The 22781-nt window shown below is 45.8% G+C and overlaps 1 protein-coding gene across 2 annotated transcripts in view; it reads left to right on the top strand.

Annotated features, from left to right (window-relative positions):
• The window catches only part of NRG1 (neuregulin 1), a 132552-nt gene extending 113148 nt beyond the window's left edge, over nt 1-19404 (top strand). For both annotated transcript variants that reach the window (XM_065406980.1, XM_065406979.1), the window contains 5 exons: nt 4773-4875; nt 8628-8754; nt 9322-9452; nt 10296-10499; nt 18753-19404. In XM_065406980.1, coding sequence (XP_065263052.1) covers nt 4773-4875; nt 8628-8754; nt 9322-9452; nt 10296-10499; nt 18753-19404 — 1217 coding nt within the window. The remainder of the gene's footprint in view (nt 1-4772; nt 4876-8627; nt 8755-9321; nt 9453-10295; nt 10500-18752) is intronic.
• The last annotated feature ends 3377 nt before the right edge of the window (nt 19405-22781 follow it).

Below are 22781 nucleotides of genomic sequence, written 5' to 3'. Positions count from 1 at the left end.
CTCTCACGCCATACTCCATTTAAATTATGGCAAGAGAAGCAGGTTACACAGATCACACCGGCTGCAGAATGCAAAGCCTGGAGTGTTAAGTGTTTGCTCTCATAAAGCTCACATGGGAGAGCTTAGCATGGCCTGTAATATCCAGGACGACATGTGCAGTACTAACATTTCTATACAAACACACACACTCTATCCAATATGCAAACCATGCGCTGGCTCTGGGAGCTGCCAGTTGAACTTCTCTGCGCCCCTGGAGGCCTTTGTGCCCTAGGGGGACTCACTGCGCAGGAGGGGGTAGGTGGCAGTCTAAGGATAGGGCAGCACCCCAAGGGGGTTGGTGTTTTGGGGTATAAATTGTGCTTGGAGTTCCATAGGGGTCCCACTAGCAATGGATTCATGAAATCAGTGAATCTCCCAGCTAACCTGGCAATGGCCTCTCTCCAGTTGATTGCATGCCCTCTTAGCGGAGGTGACTGCAGGCACAAGGAGCAGCCACAGTCCCCTTCCTTCCCCGGCACATATCAGTGCCGTGACATGTGTAACATACTCAAAAGCTGGCTGAATCTAGCCCAGGCATTGCACTGCTCTCTTCCCATGGCTGAGCCCACAGGAGGAGAAAATCTCCCCCTCATAGTGCTTGCCCCACATACTGCCCTCAGGTGGGAGAAGGGTTGCGGCCTCAGGAGAGGCTGGAGTGCAACCTGGAGACTGCTCAGAGGCAAAACTGTTTCCCAACCATACGGGTCCCAGGGCATCTGGAGAGGGCACTGGCCCCATCTGTGCTGCTGCCTGGAAGCACAGCTCACTGGGCTGGACTCCCTCATTGTAGCTGCAGGCTGTGGCCAAGGTGGATAGAAACCAATCCTGGCCCACTATGTGCTCCCGGCTGCAGGCCATGTGTAGAGTAAGTGCTCCTGGTTCTCCTAGCTCATGCTTCTTGGCAGCAATGGGGCTCATTGGGGCCTGCCAATAAACGTCTGGGTGGGAATCACGGCAAGGCTTAGCCGTATCGGTCTCAGGATAGGAGAGAGACAAGGTGGGGGAGGTAATATCCTGGACCAGCTTCTGTTGGTGAGAGAGACGAGCTACACAGAGCTCTTCCTCAGGCCTGGGAAGGGTACTCAGAGCACCACAGCTAACTACACGATCAAACCGGTCGTTTACTACGAGTAGTTAGCACATATTCTAAGGGACTATTCCCGGTGAAGTGGCCCAGATCAGAAGGGAAATTAGTTCTCTAGGCAAGAACGCTGTCACTAAACTAAAGGAGCAGCTCTGCTGTGAGTGCCCTGGCCATCAGACCCGCTTCTGCTGCAGTCCTTCAGTCTCCTCCACGTTTAAATTTGGGCCTGGTTCTCATTTACCCTAAGGCCCCTTTACACCACTCAGAATCAGGCTCGTAGAACTTGTCTTGTAGTACCCACAACGCACTGTGCTCCACACCCATGAGGAGGCGGTGGATTGTCAGTGCAAAATTCTCTTCATAAACACACACAAACCACCGTGTCCATTTACATGTTGCACATGACAAGACACCACATGACCACCACTGGACACACCAATGTACCTATAACAAGCCTAAACGTCTCCAACACTGTTAGCAAAGCTATCACAGTGCAGAATTTAGTTTCCATTAAATCAGTGTCAATCTGGTGTAACCTCAGTGACGCCTTTGGAGTGAATAGGATTTACACTGATATAACCCTGAGCAGGACTTTTCCAGAGTTATTTAGAATAAAATATATGCTAATGTCTGAAAACATGAAACCAGACTTCCAGTTCAAGTCATTTTGAATTTACATTTAATATACTGTATTTAACACTGTTCTCCTGTATGTTGGTTTATTGTGCCCTCACAATACACCATTTGCTTGGCTAACCAATAAGTACTTTCATGGAAGCCTCTAACTAGCCTAGGCTAGGAGTTATGCTGTATGAGAAATCCCTTCGGACTCTGCTTAAACCTTTTTTTCAAGCATTTCTTCACTCTGTTTTTTCTAGTATCAAGCATGCTGTGCCAGGCCTGCAGTTGACTCCTCAACTTATAACCTTGTCTTTCCCTGTATTTCATCTTCTGTCTTTTCCTGTCTGTCATGTTTGTTTTGGGCTTCTTTTTCCCCCTTTTGACTTCCTGTTCTTGGATTTTGAGTTCTTTAATAAATTTTGCAGCATTCTAGTTTTACCACACTGACTTCTTCTTCCCCTCTGTTAATACTCAGTGCTATTAATTTTGTCTGACGGTGTTCATGATCTCTTTACCGGTGTTTTGATTTACAATGAGGTTGGCTTGCAGGAAGTGTTCATTTCATGATAAGGTGCATTGTATCATAGAAACTAAGATACTATTTTTTATTTTGGGAAAACCTCCATTCACACTGAAACTTGCACTCCATGGTTACCTTACACAATTAGTTTCTGCAAGAGTGGCAGGCCTTAAAGGACACACAATATCTGAGCAGCTTTTGTGTACACCCTTGCATAGCCACTGCCATTCTGTAGTGGGCATTACATACACAGATATAGGGTTATGCCTCAACAATCAACCACAACATTTCTTAAATTACTTAAACAGGTTCTCAGGAAATGATTATTTATTTGTAGGTAATACAAATCTAGGATTGCTACCTAGATGTCAACTAAATTCTCTGAAGTCCCTTTTCCATTTCTAAATAGTAGCCTAACTGGCCCACCATATGTTATGAGTATGATGTATCTTTATTACCAGGAAGTTCAGTCTCTCAACCAAAACTCCTGAATTGGCCCTTTCACAACGTGAAGAATCAGGACCTTCATGGAGATGTAAGGCTAATCCCCACATCCAATCTCACATCCCCTGATGCCTCACTTTCCCCCTTTACTCAGATCATATGACATAGAAAGCCACGTGGATCTACTGCCAATCACTATAACATTTAGCCTAGAAATAGACACCAACACACACATGTTGATTCCTAAAGCCTTTCTGTCAACCCTCACCTTCTTTCCGAGAGCCTCAGTACCATCAGCTAATTTAAAACTATGCCAAGCCACCTCTATAGGCCACTCAGAGCTATAACCCTTCCAGGGACAACCAGTCCCCAATGGCGGGAAATTTCTTCACTGGGTACCAGAGGCAGCTCACGGCATACCAAAGCATGTTGCTAATCCTTTGCTTTAGCCATGTCATAACCAAAGGATATGCTGGGGGAGTTCTTCACTGTCTCACGCTGCCTGCAACTCTGTTGACATTGGTGGGTTTGCAAGGGACATAAGTCAGTGAAGCATTTAGCTCCTGGGTTTAAAGAGACACTAAGGGAGACCAGCATTGCCACAAACCTGTATGAAGGGATCAGAGGGCAGGTCAGTGTCAGGTCAACAGTAAGTTGCTGTGCCTAGCAGTGACTTTCCATGCCCCTAGGTTACTCCTGTGAGGTCAGCGGCAGACTGACAGATCAAGGGCACACCAATTAGAACTGCCCCCTAGGAAACAGGCCAGCAGATTTAAAATCCCATATCCATTCCACCAGGGCTCACTGCATTTCTTTTTGTTTGTAAATCTCTCTTATGGCTGTTTCCCCATTGATGTCAAGATGATGCTTTGCCACGTTTAAGGCCAAGTTCCTGCTAGCATCACATCACTGTTAGGGCCGCTTTTCTCGATTGCTGTGGGGAATTCTGACTAATTCCGGGGCCAAATTTTTTAAAAAGCCCAACCTTGGTGACCATTTCAGTCCCAAAGAGAGGGAAACAGGCCAGATTCACAATGTCGTGTCTTGAGTCAACCCTCAGTTGGGCCCAGATCCGCTCAGTGGGAGTTAGGCACTTAAATGACTATGAGGATCTGGGCCTATGTGTCTCCAGTTGAAAGTTCTAAGCATAACATTTCCCTGCTGCAACATACAATTGATGCTTTTGCCAAGTGTGACCGATGACGGAATGTGAAGGCTGAGCCAATCCAAACATGGCTGGTGCTAATGATTTCTTTAGAGTGGTGAAATATCTGCGAATGAGATCAGTGAAGTAGAACAGGTTTTCTTCCGCGGGCAAGGCTACTCTCTAGCTAGGACCATTCCTTTAATACAAATCTGGATATGTAAGTAATCACACAGTGTTTCTTTGATACAGTGCACCACTAATAATTGCTACTGCCATATTTTGGGGAGATGGGCTCAACTGGTGAGCATTATTAGGGACCTGTGACCATTTGTCTCATTTTCATTGGTGATACAAATTCAAGCCAACCTCATGTTACGAATGTCAAAAGATACTCTGAAATTTCTCCTGTAAAGACCACTGAGATATAAATTTGATTTGGGGAGGGGGTGTTGGGGAAAGGGGTGACATTGAATGTTAAAACAAAATAAGAGAAGAAGAAACAAGCTAAATTTGTTATCTGGGACTTGGAATTAACCTTTATTCCAGCTGTCTTTGCAAGAGCAAAACATCCAAAGCATTTTCAAATCACATTATTACCTCAGTGCATTGTGTTTTTATTTTCAGCAAATGCTGATATTTTGTCAATTTTAAAAGTCATATTTTGGATATTGTTCTAGTTAACAATATAAGTATCTTTTTTTATTTTACTTGTTATGTTTTTTGGCACCCACTAGCCGCTGATATTGTGTTAAGAGATTAAGTTCTGATCCTGCAGTAGAGTTTTGCCCAAAGTGCGCGGTGATCATGGGTTTGTGTTACTGTGTGATCCTGTGTGGTGGTATGTAGCATGTCCACTGTCATCTGCTTGAATCATCAGCCTGCATCTTGTAATCTTCTCTGTTTTTGTCCCTTTCTAGAAGCAGAGGAACTATACCAGAAAAGGGTCTTGACCATAACTGGCATCTGCATTGCCCTCCTTGTAGTTGGCATCATGTGTGTTGTGGCCTACTGCAAAACCAAGTAAACTTTTCTCTTCCTTTTTATCTCTGTGATTATCCCTAAGGGCTTTATACCGCAAACCCGCACAGCTGAACGGAATGCTTACTGCCCATGAGTAGTCCCATTGGACAGTTGTGGGGTGATAGTCAGTGCCTGATTGAAACCTGCCAGAGGCTTGCACTGTTGATTCACACCATTCCTATGTGATGGCCATGTATGTAAGCATGATGATTTCATCATCCAAAGTCAATCTGTGTTTATCTAAATTCGAATGTAAGTGACAAAACTGGAATTAAATACTGGCAGATACAAATCTCACTCAATAGCAGGTGAAAGTATAATACTAATTTTATTGTGATATTAGAAGTACAATTATATATAATTGTATTTCTAATATCACACCTTGGATGATATCAAAGGGCTTTGCAAACATTAATTTATTAACTAATCCTCCCAATTAGAATGTGAGTCAAACTAACTTTACTGATCTGTTCATTCCTTTTTTGTCACGTGTTCATAATTCCCATGGGAATCATGATGGGACAACAGACCCCAGCTTTTTAATAATGTGGGTTTTGGGAACTAGAAGTAAAAAGATTAGACTAGTTTGTAAGTATTTGAGAACAAGATCAGTGGCAGTAGGAACTTGGAAATCCAAAAAACTAAAGGATTGAATTTGACATTGTTGTAAATATAGACATGTGCTGTTAAATTCTGTAATGTCTCTGTAAATTATGAGGCTAATGTAAAAAATGTAGGAGCAAGACCCAGTGAAAGTCAATAGGACTTGTGCTGTCAAATTCTTTTGCTGCTTTTATAAAACTCTTCTAATTGTACCTACCAAACACCAAAATAAAGTATTGTACGTCTACCACATTTGCACAAAGCAGATGTTCCATTAGATTTACTGTTCTAGGACTTGATCCAAAGCTCACTGAAATCAGTGGGGTTTGGATCAGGCTTCTAACCTACAGCTTTTTAAATATACACATCCTAAAGTACCTCTCTAGGATTCACCTAAAGCAGGCTGGAATCCAAACCAGCCCTTGATAATCAGGAGGGGCAGGAGATATCAGGAATTGCTGTCAGCGGCCTGTGAAATATTTCTAAAGCACTTTATGAGTGTGAAAAGGGGTCTGATAGGTTAAACCCTCAAAATATGGCATTTGGGAGATGTGCTCCCTCCTCCCCCCTCCTATCTTTAGGAAAACCCCACATGGGTTTGAAAAGAATACGTAAAAAAAAAGAAAGATCTAGAAATGCGTGGGCATCTTTGCAAATGACACTGCTGATGGAGTGTGAAGATGACATCTAACAGTGAATCTTTAATTCCAAAGTGTTCTATCTGCACAGCAATTAAATTAATGAAGAGACGTCGCAGAACGAAGGATGTGCACATTAGGATTCCCATTACTCTTTCCTCTCAGCTTTCTTTTGCAATTTCTTTTTAGTTAATGTCCTTTAAATGCAAGAAGAATGACACATTTGCATTATTGCTGAAAGTGAAAAGTAGCATAGACTCATAGGGACATATTCCCACATGGTGCAAATTGGCAGAATTCCATTGACTTCAGTGGAGCTATGCCATTTATACCAGCTAAGAATCTGACCCATAAATTATGAATCTAGCCTGTTTAGGACCCACCTACACTACAAATACAGCTGAGTCAGGGATTCTAGTTACCACACAGCTATCCACTAATATGGTTCCAGGTTCTAGCGTAGATGTGACCTGAATCATGTTCCCTAACTTACCTTAAGTCTTGTGCATTGGAATTGTGTAGTAATCATATCTCCTGACTCTGCTGTATTTGTAGTGCACCCAGGCAACCTATGCTACATCTTGGACTCACTGGTGCAGGAGGAGTGGAAATCAGTGGTTTTCAACCTGTGGTCCGCGGTCCCCTATGTCTAAGATTTCCAAAGGGGTCTGCACGTCTGTTGGAAATTTTTTAGGGGTCCGCAAATGACAAAAAGGTTGAAAACCACTGCACTAAATTATAACAAAAACTAAAATGTGCCTCCAGTAATTCATGCAAAAATTATAAAATGCACAGTATTGAGTAATTCGTTCTTTGCATTCACGCTTCCTTGAGCGCAACGTCTTTTAAGAAGCTCCAGCTTCTTGTTTTCCTTTTTTGGCAAGCCTGGAATATCCTCCCTTGAGTTCTGAAAAGGGTTGAAAATAACATGGTTATATCCTGCAGTCTCTTATCCTGCTAAAATAGCTACACTTCTGAAGACAGCTTTGGGTCCTATAGGTACTATAGGCAAGACCCTATATACTCTGCAGTTAACTGGACCTGAATTTTACACTCGATTCCCTGGGTTCTGCAGCACTATTGCGGAAATTCTGCAGTACCTTCAAACAAATCTGGAGGATATTTTTAAATTAAGTATGAAATTGAATAACATAGTTGTAATACTGTAGTCCTGATACATTTTATACTGCAGTTTCAGTCTTTGGTGTGCTATAGATTTTGGTACTGGCAGCTTGTTTTAAGCCCATACAAGTGTTCATAGAAGGTTTAGCAGCTGAGCAGGGGACATCAAGGTTGTGGTCTAAGAAGAGGAGTCCGAGGCATTTTGAGATTGTGGCAGAAACACAATAGTTGGGTGTTTTTGTCAAAATAGCAGTGAACCTATTAACAGTGTTGACATCAATGTGGCAATCACTAGGTTTCAGAGTTAACATGCCATTTACATGAATGAGGCAGTTCACAGAGCTGTCAGGGTGTCTGCACACTTCGGCCAACCTCACTTCATCAGTTAGCACTTCATTAATATTTTCAAGATTTCCTCTGCAACCATAAAGACACTAAATATATTTATACATGAAAGCTTGAATTGTAGAGCACAGTTCTGTGGTAGGGGGGGAAATTCCATGGCAAATTCTGTAGATGCACTGTCACAGAACACGCAGTATGAAACATTGGGCTACCTCTTGTCTTGACTGAGAAAAGTTATCATAGTAACACATTGCTAGCTGCAAGGCTGGCAGAAGAGGTACAGGCCTGGAGGGCTCCTGGTGAGCAGCCCCTGCAAGATGCATGTAGCATCTCTTCTGAGCAGGGTGGTATTTGCACAGGATCTGCTGCTGCTGCCAGCGCAAAGCATTAGCTGTTGTTTGTAACATGGGTGCTCCCTGACTCGGATCCTAGACCCAGAGGACCAATGTGTTACAGATGAGTCGTTTCCGGCATGTCCATCCAGCCCATGCTATTAAGTACATAAGCAGTCTGCATGATACCAGATTGCATTTACATGCACAAGCAAAGGCAGAAGCATGTCCGCTGTGTTTTGTGCTTTGATTGTGTAGTGATGAGGAATGGCAGCTCAGTACAGTAGAAGGAAACCAAGCTATATATAAGTCAGTGGACCGTCAGATCCAGAATGTCACCTAGAATCATAGAATCTCAGGGTTGGAAGGGACCTCAGGAGGTCATCTAGTCCAACCCCCTGCTCAAAGCAGGACCAGTTCCCAACTAAATCCCAACCTAGTCAATCTGATCTTCAGAGGAGAACTGCTTCTGAAATGGAGTAAGTTTTGGAAGTGGATCTCCTCCTCTCCCACCTTTCCCTGGCTTCTGCAACTCCCTTCACTCCCACACACACGTTCCACAGCTCTGCCAGTGCTTATAACCCTGGTATTAGGAATTGCTCAGAGACCCTCCACAATGGGCAAGGGTTGACAATAAAGTGGTTCTATCATGCTGGATGGTGCAGCTGTCTTTCTTTTGTCTAATAAAACCATTTCCCTCTTTCACACACAGGAAGCAACGGAAAAAGTTGCATGATCGTCTTAGGCAGAGCCTGCGCTCTGAGCAGAACAACATGGTGAACATGGCCAATGGGCCCCACCATCCCAATCCACCGCCCGAAAACGTCCAGCTAGTAAATGTAGGTAGCCACTGCATTTATCTGAGGGCTTTTCAACTGCTAGCTGCTAAAAATTAATGATCAGGGTTTCCAGGAATTGGGATTTCTCCACCAAGAAATGATTAGAAACTTTTCAAGGAATGATTCTAATGTACAGTAAATTCAGAGCATTTTCATGTACAGCCATTTCAGAAGAACATTGGATATCAGTCACTAGATTGCTCTGGATCGGAGGCTGAGATGTTAGAATACCAGCCTTAGCAGAAGAAACTCAGAGCTCATAGCCACAGTACTTTAAGGAAGCATGCCTTTGGAGATGTTTCTCTACAAATAATGTATCAAGTGGATATTTAATCTTGCTAGTGTGGACTAGCCTAATTGCCAGTTGGTAGATCGCGATGCTTTTTGTTTTGTAGTCACCAGGTTACGAACAAACCCATTTTCTTGTTCTTCAAGCCGCCAAAGGCTGGTGAATGTTGCAGGGGTAATGCTCACCCAGGGGCCAAAATGAATATCTGAACAAAATGTGTGTGTGCAGATGTGCTGTACGTTCCCCTGTGTAAACCTTAGATACCTCTGTTTCTTCAGCAGTATGTATCTAAAAATGTAATATCCAGTGAACACGTCATTGAGAGAGAGACAGAGACGTCGTTTTCCACAAGTCACTACACCTCGACAACGCATCACTCCACCACTGTCACCCAGACGCCCAGCCATAGGTACCAGAATGAGAAAACAAACCTCCCTGCCTAAGGAGAAACTGGTGTTGGATGTCAGTTCTGCCACCATTGCCTAAAGCAGATGCATAAAAATGCACTGGTCATGGGGTTTTAATCTAAAGATGTATGGTACTTGACATCCTGTCACTGAAACTAATTATCTTCCTGGGAGCTTACCAAGAGCCCTAATGATTGTGTGGAGTTCCATTACTGGTACTGTGAATTTTAATATTCACAAATTGTTGAATTGGGGAGATACTGTGTGTTGTTGGAGATACTGTGAGATCACGTAGTATGGCTCTGGCTCGGGTTCTCAAACTTCATTGCAGCGTTACCCCCCCCCCTTCTGATAACAAAAATTACTACACAACCCCAGGAGGGAGGACCAAAGCCTGAGCCCAACCGAGCCCTGCTGCCCCAGCCCAAGGGGACCTGTAGCCTGACCCCCACCGCCTGGGCTGAAGCCAAAGCTGAACCCCACCACTCACGGTCCCCAGCAAGTCCAACACCAGCCCTAGTGACCCCATTAAAACAGGTCCCTCTGGGGTCCCAATCCAGAGTTTGAGAAGCCCTGCTAATGACTGGAAAACTCTTTTCCACCCCTAACTTAACCATCCACTGATAGTCACAAAAATAAAACCATCTTGTCATTTGTAGGATGGCAGAATTCACACCAACTAGGGTCTTCGATTGCCATAAACCGGTATGGAGTTTAACAGGCATATCCCGAGCTGCATGTAGCCCTTGCTCTCCCATTGTTAAACTTCAGTTAGTTTGCTTTCTCCCGTTCTGAATTTAAAATAAAAGCACTTTCTCTCCTCTTTTCCCCCTCCCCTCCATCAGTTGGAGTAACGGTCGGACGGACAGCATTATCTCAGAAAGCCACTCGGTGCTTGTGAGTTCTTCCGTAGAGAACAGCAGGCACGCAAGCCCAGCAGGACCCAGAGGACGCCTCAGCGGCATAGGAGGTCCACGAGATTGCAACAACTTCCTGAGGCATGCAAGAGAGACCCCTGACTCCTACCGAGATTCGCCTCACAGCGAAAGGTACTACAAGAAATTCATTTTGCTCCCTCTAACTGCCAGGGCAAGGTGGGCTTGAAGAGATTCAGAGTGAGTCCTCGTGCCTGAGGACCAGAGAGAAAATTCTGTTTCTTTAGGAAATGCTCCTCCTCCTTCATAAATGTGTCGAGCAGTGCCCCATTAATCTCTCAAATACGTTTCTTCCCTTCCTTCCTCCTCTGGTCCTGGCTCATGGCTACTGGGCAGTAGCTCACATACGGACATTTGCCAGAGGTTTCCACTGCATATGAAGCTAGGAAAGGAGATCAAAGGGGAACCTTTTGCTTAGTTCTGTTTCTCGGTTGCTTCCTGCATCCAAGTAAGGCAGCCTATGGAGTTTATCAGAGACAAAAGAGGAAGATAAAGAGGATTGATTGATCCACTGGGGGAGAGATTTTTCAAAAGCACCTATGGACCTTAGGAGCACAAGCCCCTTTGTCTTTCAGTGGGATTTCTGCTCCTACACCCTTTAAGTGCTTTTGAAAATCCCCCCCCTCCCCCCCGCAGGTGTGTTTGCAAGTAAAAGCAAGACTAGAACTGAAACTGGGTAGGATGACTGACACTACTGGAGCGTCAGTACAGATAGCAGCAGCCTATGTGCACAGGAGAGAAACAGGCAAAAGGGAAAAATGAACGGATATTTACAATACCTGGGAAGTGCTGTCGTTCTTGTTGTTATTATGGAAGCACAGGAGAGCCCCACTCAGGATCTTTTGTGAGCCACTGCACAGTACAAACATGTACAGAGACAGGGTCCCTGCCTCCAGGAGCTTACAATTGGAAAGGACAAGTGGCATATGAAGGAGTGGGGGAGGAGCATACTGTCAAATACAAACCATTTCTTTATACATTGTTGTGTTTGCAACTTTTAAAAATAATTATAAATACATTAAGGTAGCACCAGTTATCCCCGTCTGCCCTTTAAGCCCTCATTGATGGCCCTAACTTAACGCTGAGTGTGATCATAGAGTTCTGTGGGTTAGGATATAAGAAAAATGAGAACAAAACGTTCCTAGACCAACTCTCTGAGTGTTGTGAATTCACAGGGGGGTTTTAACTGCCTGTCTGTGGTAGCATAAATACTGCCAGATAAGCATCATCACAGAAGTTCTTGAGTTGTGCAGGAGACACTTTCATGATTTAAAAAGTAGCATGTGCAAATGACAGCAGAAGGCAAATATCTTGCATTGGTTCTTACAGATATTGAGGAGCTGGTTAAGATAGAGAAGCTTGAATAATAGGCATGAGCTCTATGAATGTAGCATGTAGGAATGCAAAACAGAGCTAATGCTGTGTCATTACTAGCTGTCGAATTATTGTGAAAAAACTGCCTGTAATTTTACTCTGGAATTTAGCTTTCAAGAAATGCAGCGTCTAGCAACTCCCAAATCAGGTAAACAACTATGGCCCTGATCTAGCAGAGCACTTAAGCACATGCTTAACTTTAATCATGTGAGTAGTCCTGTTAATATTGGTGGGCTCAATCGAGTATAAAGTTAAGCATGTTGTGATGGGTTCAATTTACTGCTGTGGTGCCTCCTGCTGGCCGTCCTGGGAATTAGCTCGGGGTTGCCAGTGCACCCTCCTCAGGTGGTGTCTTGCCCGTCGTCACTCCTGTCTCCGCATCCAGGACCCGCGTCGCTCCCTGACCACATCGTCCTCTTCCAGTCGGTTCTTTCCTCCCTTCCGGGGGACCGACAGACCTCAATCCAACCTGCCTCAGTGGCAGTCTGCAGTCCAGGTTCTAGACACTCATCTCAGTGGCAGACTGCAGTCCATGTACTGACCACTTCGCTAAGTGGCCAGTGGAAGAAAGAGGGAGGAGCCTGGGCCTGCCCGCTGACCCAGGGACCCTATAGCTGGCAGCCACATACTGCCCCTGCTCCAACTCCGCCATCTCCTTCCCTGGGCCGCTTCCCCACAGCCCCAGCACCTCCTCTGCCCTTGTATCAGGGCCTCAGTCTGGCAGCCGTCACCCTGGAGCTTCTCCTACTCTGCTGACTCTGCCCAGCACTGCTCTGTCCATGGTGCTCCAGCCTTCTAAGCAGCCAGTCCTCCTCCCCCAAACTCCAGGGAGTGACTGCCCCCTCCTCTACTCAGCAGCCCCTTCTTATATGGGCCAGTCTGGCCCTGATTGGCTGTTCCAATAAAGCTTCTCCCGATTGGCTAGCACTATAAGCCTTTTCCTTATTGGCTGCCTCCCGCGCAGCCTCCCCAGGTTGGCTTTAACCCCTTACATACCAGTTAGGGGCAGCTGCCCCTTCACACACCCTCCCCCTTAAGATCACACCCCCGAGGGGGCACAAGGGGAGGGGGGGTTTCTATCTTTCCAGCTTCCCTCACAGCTGGGCCTGCAGGGTGTCTCTCTCCTGCCTCAGGCTCTCCACCAAGAGGAGCAGCCTGTCTCCCTCTTCCAGGGTCTGGGTCCCTACCGTAGCTTGCCCTACTCTCGCATGGGTTCCCCTGTTTCTCTGGATCTTCTCTGCCCCACTCATCTTACCCATCACCTCCCTACCTGCCCCTTCTGGGTGTGGGAGAGGGTTGTCTATCAGGGCCTCAGTCCTCACTGCCCCCTCACTCTGAGCATTCTCAGACCGAGCCCGGCACTCTGGGGGAAATGCCTTTTTATATGGCCCTTCTCATGGCACAGGAGCAGGGGTCGGCAACCTTTCAGAAGTGGTGTGCCGAGTCTTCATTTATTCACTCTAACTTAAGGTTTCGCGTGCCAGTAATACATTTTAACGTTTTTAGAAGGTCTCTTTCTATAAGTCTATAATATATAACTAAACTATTGTTGTATGTAAAGTAAATAAGGTTTTTAAAATGTTTAAGAAGCTTCATTTAAAATTAAATTAAATTAAAATGCAGAGCCCCCCGGACCAGTGGCCAGGACCTGGGCAGTGTGAGTGCCACTGAAAATCAGCTTGCGTGCCGCCTTTGGCACGCGTGCCATAGGTTGCCTACCCCTGCACTGGAGGCTCGTCCCTTGTCTCCTTTTGGCCATGGCCCTCTCATGGTCCTTCTCCATTTGCTCGGCCCTTTCCCCTGGGCTAGCCTTACCCCTATAATTCAGAGGGCACTGCCTCCGCTCATGTCCCTGTTGCCCACAGGTCCAACAAACCCGGTGCCTCCCTGTTCTCCTCACAGGGGGGGTCTCTCTTGGGCACTTTCACTTTCTTATTCTCTGGGTGGGGTCCCCGTTCCCCATCCCAGTAGGGGCACTCCCTCTTAACGTGTCCCAGCCTCCCACAGGTGAAACATTAGCTCGGCCTCCTGGTCCTGGTGCCTGGCTTCCTCTCTCACTCCCTACGACTCTCACAGACTCCCCTTCACAGCAACTTAAACAGGCACAGCTGCTGTTTGGTTAACCCGGCCATATAGGCCTGCAGGTGCTCCTGTACCTCCCATTGTCTCTGCTGAGTGGAGAGCACCTGCTGCAGCAGAGTCTGAAGCTGCCCTTGTGGCCTGTTGGCCCCTTCCCTCAGGGACACCGCCTTCGGAGTCCAGTTCAGGAAGGCCCCACAACCCTCCGCAAAGAAGGCTTTAGTATACCCCAGTTCCATTCTCTACCTTACTTATCCCTTAGCCTCTCAAATAGGCAATAGTCCCCACAGTCTTCTATCTTCCCCTTGTATCGGGGTGACCGTATGCCCGCATTCTCCACCATATGTGATGGGTTCAACTCACCGCTGTGGTGCCTCCTTCTGGCCATCCTGGGAATTAGCTCAGGGTTGCCAGTGCGCCCTCCTCAGATGGAGTCTCGCCCGTCGTCACTCCTGTCTCTGCATCCAGTACCTGTGTCGTTCCCCAACTGCATCGTCCTCTTCTGGACACAGCCCTCCGGCTGTGCCGCACTCGGATCTTTCCCCCCTTCCGGGGGACCGACAATCCAACCACTTACCTCAGTGGCAGTTTGCAGTCTAGGTTCTAGCCACTTTTCCCAGTGGCAGACTGCAGTCCATGCACTGTCCACTTTGCTCAGTAGGGGCAAGGAGGGTGGGGAGCCCAGGACCGCCTACTATCCAGGCCCTGAACCAGGGAGCCTATAGCTGGCAGCCATGTATTATCCCTCCTCTAACTCCACCGGCTCCTTCCCTGGACCACTTCCCTGCAGCCCCAGCACCTCCTCTGCCCTTGTATCAGGGCCTCAGTCTGGCAGCCGTCACCCTGGAGCTTCTCCTACTCTGCTGACCCTGCCCAGCACTGCTCTGTCCATGGTGCTCCAGCCTTCTAAGCAGCCAGTCCTCCTCCCTCAAACTCCAGGGAGTGACTGCCCCCTCCTCTGCTCAGCAGCCCCTTCTTATATGGGCCAGCCCGGCCCTGTTTGGCTCCTCCAGTAAACCTTCCCCTAATTGGCTGGATCTGCAAGCTTTTTCCCTATTGGCTGCCTCCTGTGCAGCCTCGCCAGGGTGGCTTAAACCCCTTACATACCAGTGAGGGGCAGCCCCCCCATCACACATGTGCTTAAGTGCTTTGCTGGATCAGAATCTATAGCAGCAAATATTGTATTCTGTACCGTCTTTGGGCCATATGGATTGTACTCCCAAGTTCATGCAGATAAAATGTATCATTAGTATAGCATATTTGATCTTCTGGGTGAGAAGAGAGGATGTTGTTTGCATTGCCCTTCTGGACTGTCTATGTTACCCTGGGCAGCATTTTGACACATTAGCAGTCTTTTCGGGTATATAGCTCTTCATTCTAACAAGGAGAAAGAGGGCACCGCATCTCCAGTATTGCATTTCCTCCAAATAACATTCCAGGGGGAAATACAGGCTGCATTTTTACAATAAATCACCAGTCAGTTATGGCCCAAACCTGTGCTTGATATGACCATGAACCCTGGGTGTTAAATTAGGCCTCATCTATCTTCAGCCTGCAGGAAATAAATGGCAAATTATTTCTGGAAGATGGGGGGAGAGAGAGAGACTCTAGATTAAAGCTGAATTGGAACCATAAAAGAACCTGTTAAAATAAAAATGCAGATTCCCTTCTCCTCTTACACTTTGGTGCGCAGGGAGTTAATGAGACAAGAATATATTCCTTCAAGGCTCTGATCTCTACAGTTAACCTGAGTCACATCTTAATTTTACTTTAAAAGCTAAATAAAGGTTGAGGACCAGCTCCTCAGCTAGTGCACATTGGCCTGGCTCCATTGAAGTCCATGGAGCGACACCAGTTTACACCTGCTGGGCACCCACCTCGTATTCAGTAGAACATATGCTGCATCTCACACCAGAGAAGCTTGTAGAAACCATCTCTGTGGCTGACCTAAGACCTGGTCTACACACTGTGATACAGCAGGGCCAGGGAGCAGCAGGAGAGTGTTAGATGGGAGGTATATAAACCCTAGGATGATTAAGACCTTATTCCCTGTGGACCAGGGAAAGGTTACTACAGGGTAATTGGAGCACCTGGAGCCAATTAAGGCCCCGCCCAAGACCTAATAAAAAAAACCCTGCTTCAGTCAGACAGAGAGAGGGAAGGAGAGCTGACTAGAGTTTGGAGGAGTATTGCTGTTAGCCAGAGGACCAGGGGAAGGGAAACCCTGCCCAAGCAGAGCAGAGGGACTCCCCTGGCACAGAGGACTGAGGGAAACCCTACCCAAGGAGAGAGAGGGTAAGCAGCCCGCAAAGCTGAAGGGGCTGGGACCCAGGGTAGGAGAGCGGACCTGGGTCCCTTCCCCGCTCCCCTCTCTCTGTCCCATCGAGGCACTAGCAGAGCCCATAACGCGCAGGAATAGCGGCAAGGGGCGGCACCCTGACCCACCACACCAAGAAAAAGCACAGGACCCACCACAGTAGCATTGGCCATTTGCCACAACACAAAGTGATTTATATTGGTTTCGTTAAACCAATTTGCATCTCTGTGTGTGGATCCTCTTATATAAGTTTAAACCTGGATTCTATCCGTTTAGTTTATGTCGGTAAATTTACAGGCGCACACTAAACAGATACACCCAGTTTTAAACCGGTATAAGTGTCATGGGAACATATGACATAGGGCTGGAAAGGACCTCCTGAGTCATCAAGGCCAGTCCCCTGCTGTGACAGGAAACTCCATCATATAATCCCATTCACAAACGTATCACGCTCCATGCAGGTATGTCTCTATGTGTGCATCAATACACAACATTGGACCAGTTTCACTACACCAAATGAAGTGAAACTTCCTGTCAGGAGCAGTTGTTTGGCAGAAGCTTCTATCCCTTGAGCACCAGCTATAGAAAGATTTGAATAGATCAGAGAGCTCCTGAATATAAGGAAAAAGAGCGAATGATTTTATTCTGTTATTTGACACACAGACCTATTCGTTCCTCTCTGGTCTCACGGTGGCCATCTTGATTCATTGCCACAAATGGTTACAGCTGTCACTTTTTTCCTAGAAACAAAGGGCAGATGTAAATCAGCAGAGCGCCACTGAAAGCCATGGAGCTACACCAGTTTGCAACAGCTGAGAGTCTAACCCAATTTCCCCTCTTTCCAATTAACCTGCTGTGTTTAATCAAGGGGAATATGCAGAACTGAGTCATGCTTTGGATGACAATTTTGGATGTAGACTGATTTTGATAATTTCAGACTCAGATAACTATTCACCAATTAAAAATAAAAGGCGCTTATCAGCAGTAGGCCTACAACTTGTATTAGTGGGTTTGTGCGAGACGTACTGCTTGGGTGTGTCTTACATTTGGATACAACTGAAATTCAAGCAGGTGAAGTTCAGGGGAAGGGAAAACAGGCAAAACCAAACAATGTAAAATGTCATGCTGTGCACTGTGCCTTTGATCAGGCATTTTGAGCCAGATCCTCAGCTGGGGTGAATTAGCCTGGCTTCCCTGAGTGCAGGGGAAGGACATTGATTTACACCGACAGAGGATTTGGCCCTTTGTCTTTCTTGTTTGAACGTCAGTAGGACTTTTGTTTTAAGGGACGGCTGCCTACCTGGAAGCTTAGCTCCATTTATAAAAATCTCCTTCAACTGCTAACCTTCCCCAGAAAGATACCAAGGGACTCTGAGTAAATTCTCTAGAGGGGCCATTAACACTGAGCCAAAGCGTCCTTTGTGTCGGCTCTTGTTTCCACACAGGGGACAGGAAATGCTCTGTATTTTGATTTCTGAAGCTGTTGCCGGATCATTCTGTCAAGGGGCTGGCTCCTCATGCCCCCATAGAACTGACAAGGAGATTGTGTGCAGGGGGGGGAAGGTCTGTCCTGGAAAAAGACCTTATAAGGATCATATTCCACGTAAGGAACAGCTGCCATTTTAAACCGCTATTTTACGCATTTAAAAGCCAGCTCAGTGCTATAAGACAGGAATTACAGTGTGGAATGGTTTCTCCAGGGGTCAGCACCCAGATGCTTCCACTGAACAAAGTGGAGATTCCTGATCATTTTTGAAACCCAGGCCCGATATGTTTTAACATTAGGGGTCCACCTAAGTCCTCTGGTTCCAATTCTGTAAAGTGAGTGAGTAAAGGTGGCAAAATCTGCCCCTCTGTTTTTCCCAGAGGTATGCAGGCTCAAGCTTCAGAGTGCCTCAGCTCTGCTCATTTTAGTTCTTTTTCCCTGCTCATTCCCTCAAGTCCCAGAAAACGGGGCAAATGTTGCCTGGAACAACAAGCACTGTAGTTTTTATAAACCACTTGCAACTGCATTGTGTTTCTTTCATCTCCTGCTCCTTAACTCCCATCGCTGGACTCACCAAAGAACTGAAAATACTTCCCCCGCTCTTCCAATAGCCCTACACTTCTGGTTTCATCAAATTCATCTCCTCCCTCGATTTTCCCCATAAGCACAAAAGCATTCTAGACTAACATACCATGTGGCTAATAACACTGGGAATGTCTGTCTGTCAGGTGCATTGATTATGGGAGCATTGACAGAGGCTGCTGCATTTTTCAGTGATGGCCTAAATGCAAAGCAGTATGCATGCCCTACTGCCAGGATTATCCCTGCATGCAGCTACATGCACATGTCAAATCCACAGCTTGCATGCATGCATGCAACATCCACTGCGCAGGTGCAAGGCAAGCACATGCAAAAATACATATTGACTATTGCATGCATTAGGAAATGAATTCCTTTATTCCCAAGGGTATCGCACGTGACATCACAAACATGTGGGACATGGATAATATGGCAATGATTTGTTCCTCAAAGGTGGCCTTTCTTAATGTTTTCTCTTATGTTTATTCCTTCTCCACCCTTATGGGGCCTTTTTGTATGTGTCCTTATTCAGGTATGTATCCGCTATGACCACACCGGCTCGCATGTCACCTGTTGATTTCCACACTCCAAGTTCTCCGAAGTCCCCCCCTTCAGAAATGTCTCCACCGGTATCCAGTTTAACTGTATCTGTCCCTTCTGTGGCGGTCAGTCCCTTTATGGAAGAGGAGAGGCCTCTGCTTCTGGTGACGCCACCTCGGTTACGGGAGAAGTATGACCATCACATTCAGCAGTTCAATACCTTCCACCACAACCCTGCCCATGAGAGCAACAGTCCGCCACCTAGTCCTCTGAGGATAGTAGAGGACGAGGAATATGAGACCACACAGGAGTATGAGCCAGCACAGGAGCCTCCAAAGAAACTAGTCAACAGCCGGAGGGCAAAAAGAACAAAGCCCAACGGCCACATTTCCAACAGATTAGAAGTGGACACCGACACAAGCTCTGAGAGCAGTAGCTCTGAGAGTGAAACAGAAGACGAAAGAATAGGTGAGGATACACCTTTCCTGAGCATACAGAACCCCATGGCAACCAGCCTAGAGCCAGCCACTGCATACCGACTGGCTGACAGCAGGACTAACCCAACTAGCCGGTTCTCCACACAGGAAGAATTACAAGCAAGGTTGTCCAGTGTAATAGCTAATCAAGACCCTATTGCTGTATAAAACATAAACAAAATGCATAGATTCACATGTAAAACTTTATTTTATATAATGAAGTATTCCACCTTTAAATTAAACAATTTATTTTATTTTAGCAAATTCCACTAATAGAAAACAGGATGGGGAAAAAAACTTTTATAAATTAAATATATGTATGTACAAATGTGTTATGTGCCATATGTAGCAATTTTTTACAGTATTTCAAAAATGAGAAAGATATCAATGGTGCCTTTATGTTATGTTATGTTGAGAGCAAGTTTTGTACTGTTACAGTAATTGCTGTTCCACGGTATTTTGCAGAATCTTCCGACCTTCAGTTCTCCTGGCTTTTTTGTGCATTGCGTCATGGTAACTGGACGTATGATTTGCAAGAATTGAAAAAGTCCCTATGTTTGCTTGTAGTAGACTGCCCCCCCAATCAAAATACCCTGTAATGACATACCCACCAACAAAACAAGACTGTTTTCTTCTATAAGAGGTTTTATTTGCTTTCCGTATCTGAAATGAGTTGTGTCTGCTCTCTGCCAGCCAAAAGGTTTGCTTCATTGGGCACTGGAATAATAGTACATCAAAAGCATGCTACTATTAATGACAGCAGGATAACAAAAATTGCATTAAATAATGTTACATATTAGAAAGAGAGTAATACTGTGATTTTAAACTGAATATATTATTAATCAGAAATCAGCTTGTACTCACTAGGAACTGTCATTACATTTTTTTCCAGATATTAATTGTCCTAGTTATCCCTTAGAAAATGGGCTCAGAGTAGCAGAGGCTGTGAACCCAGTAGTGTACAAAAGAACAAGATTTCTATTAGCTTAAGTTACTGGGAAAAATACACCCGGTATCTGTAACCAGACAAGGAAAAGAACTAGCTGGAAAAAAAAGCCACTAATAAAAGTGCAGCCATTTTTACCAGTATTTTTAATGTTGATTTTTACTAGACAGTTATTCTTTGTTTTCAAAGGGACACGGTGAGAAACCCCCCCCAGCAAACCTGTAACAATAACTATTCTGTGACTTCTTGGAGCTGCTCTTAGTATGAGAGTCATACCTGTACATAGAAATGACTTGCAGCCAAATCAATTTGCTGAATAGTTAAAAGGAATCCTGGTGGGAAAGACATAGCAGAAGACGCATTGAGTTCATATCTGGTGACCTGATTTTTTTTTAATAGTTCTATGAAAAGCCCATTTCAGTAGACAAACACGCTGCGTTGATTAGCCCCACAATGTGCATGGGTATTTGTGCATGTGACCAGTGATTGCATTAGAATCTTTGACTGGTAATAGACAAGTTGTGGTATCAATACTGGAGTTATTGCACCCTTTCAGACAGAAGCAAATCACCTCTTTTGCACCGAATTCTGATCAGTTTAGTGGGGTGACCCCCTCTCATTTGAGTTTGATTTTACATTCAGCTGGCACAATGCAGACTCAGGACTGATGTAAATAGCAAGCATTCTGCATGGACCCCTGGGAGTATGACTAGGAGAACATCAGTGCTGTAAGTATGACTGATCCTAAATAGGAGCCATTTCAGGACAACAAAAATTTCAGCCATGATTTACTCTTAATTCCGATCCCAGTTACACTGATGTAAATCAGAATATATCAAGGCAATTAGGCCAGATATACACCAGTGGAACTAAGGTCGCAATTCAGCAAACCTCTAAGCACATGCTTATCTTTAGCATGTGCTCAAGTCCCATTGACAGCAGTAGGACATGAGTAAAGTTAAGCACACGCTGAAGTGCTTTGCTGAACAGGGTTGGACAGCTCATTCAAGCAGAATCTGGCCGATTGTGGTAAATGAAGCTACTCAGGACTCTGGATGAAGGCAGGGAGCGACAGTACTGTATTATCAAAACAGAGAGCATCAGCTTCACTTTTGCTGTGAGATGAGAGTTCTTAGCCATCTGATCAAGCAGACTGAGAGCTTAGGACAGTAGGGAAATAGTGACAAGATTACAAGGGAGAATCTTTCTGATGGAAGGGAAAGCAAGGGCAGGTGATTTTCAGTGAGAGAGCTCAGGCAGTGGGCTCAGTTGTACTTGCATATCGCCGCACATTTAAAAAGCATATGGGAGACTGCAGAGTTTTTTATTAATGTGTTACCAAGACTCATATTCCTTCCCAGTTTTCCCTTCTCTTTTGTATTCATTGCTGTATTTTCACTGTGCTTACCAGTGTCTTTGTATTGCATCTGCACACAACCAGGGCCCTGTGTAAATTCTGGATGCCTGGCACTCATTTCATATGTCAGTCATTATTACTGTTGTAGCAGTCTCCGCAGAGACCAGGGCCCCATTGTGCTAGGAACTGTACAAACACTAGTAAGAAGAAGTGGCTGGGGTTTTCAAAGAGGCCTACGTGATTTAGGAACAAAAGTCTTATTGTCTGTCAATGGGACTTGTGCTCCCAAGTCACTTAGGCGCTTTTGAAAATTCAATCCAGTCCTGCCCCAGTGAGTTTACTAAATAGACTAGACGGCCAAAGTGTGGGAGGGGAAAGAGAGGGAAAGTGACCTGCCCAAGGGTGTACCACTGGGAATAGAGCCCCGATCTCCTGGGTCTGCATTCAGTGCCCCATCCACTGAATCACGCCATGTCTTGGTGACCTTTGTGGCTTCTCACAGATTAATGGGGGGGGGGGGGAGGGTGATCACATGAAAGCAGAGTAAATTACTTACAACATTGAAAGTATTATCAAAGATTACAGAAGGGCACTACAAAATGGAAGTCTGTGCCTTGTGCATGTGGAACACCTGGGGAAATCTGTTACATTCTTCTGATTGCATTGTCAAGCTCTCAAGCCAAAGGAGCTGCCCCAGCATACAGGCGGAGTGACGCACAACAGCGCACGAGCCCTGAGAGCTTTAAGCTGGGCTTTTCAGAGAGGCGTGTGCTCAACAAATGTCAGTGGGAGTTGGCTGCCTAACTCCCTTAGACGCCTTTGGAAATCCCAGCAAAAACCAAACCGGTGTTAAGTCAGTAGAGTTACCCTGGTTTTGCACCAGCATAACATAGCAGAATTTGGCCTCTTGCATGAGCCATATTAGTAATACGTACTGAGAATGGTAGGACCCAGCTCTGCACAGTCTGAGACGTGGTTAACGAACCAGTAACATGGCTAGCCCTGACGCTGCTGCGGCCTGTTGCCTCCTGGAGACGGGCTTGAGCCTGCAAGAGGTGCTGAGCAATCCCTGGACCTGCTGCTCACCTCGCAAGACTGACAGGGTGGAAACTCAGCTCTCAGCATTAGAGCAAACATGCTTTCCGGTGACAGGCCAAGTCATCTCTTGGGGCCATTTGCTGCACTCTCTGTGCTATTGGGGTCCCTTTAACAATGTACAACCCTCTGGCAGCCTTGCCGGCC

The sequence above is a fragment of the Emys orbicularis genome, chromosome 6 (genome assembly GCF_028017835.1).
Source record: "Emys orbicularis isolate rEmyOrb1 chromosome 6, rEmyOrb1.hap1, whole genome shotgun sequence".
In the NCBI taxonomy this organism is placed as follows: Eukaryota; Metazoa; Chordata; order Testudines; family Emydidae; genus Emys; species Emys orbicularis.
Note: the sequence above shows the minus strand (reverse complement) of the source record. Positions and strands in the feature narration are given on the sequence as shown.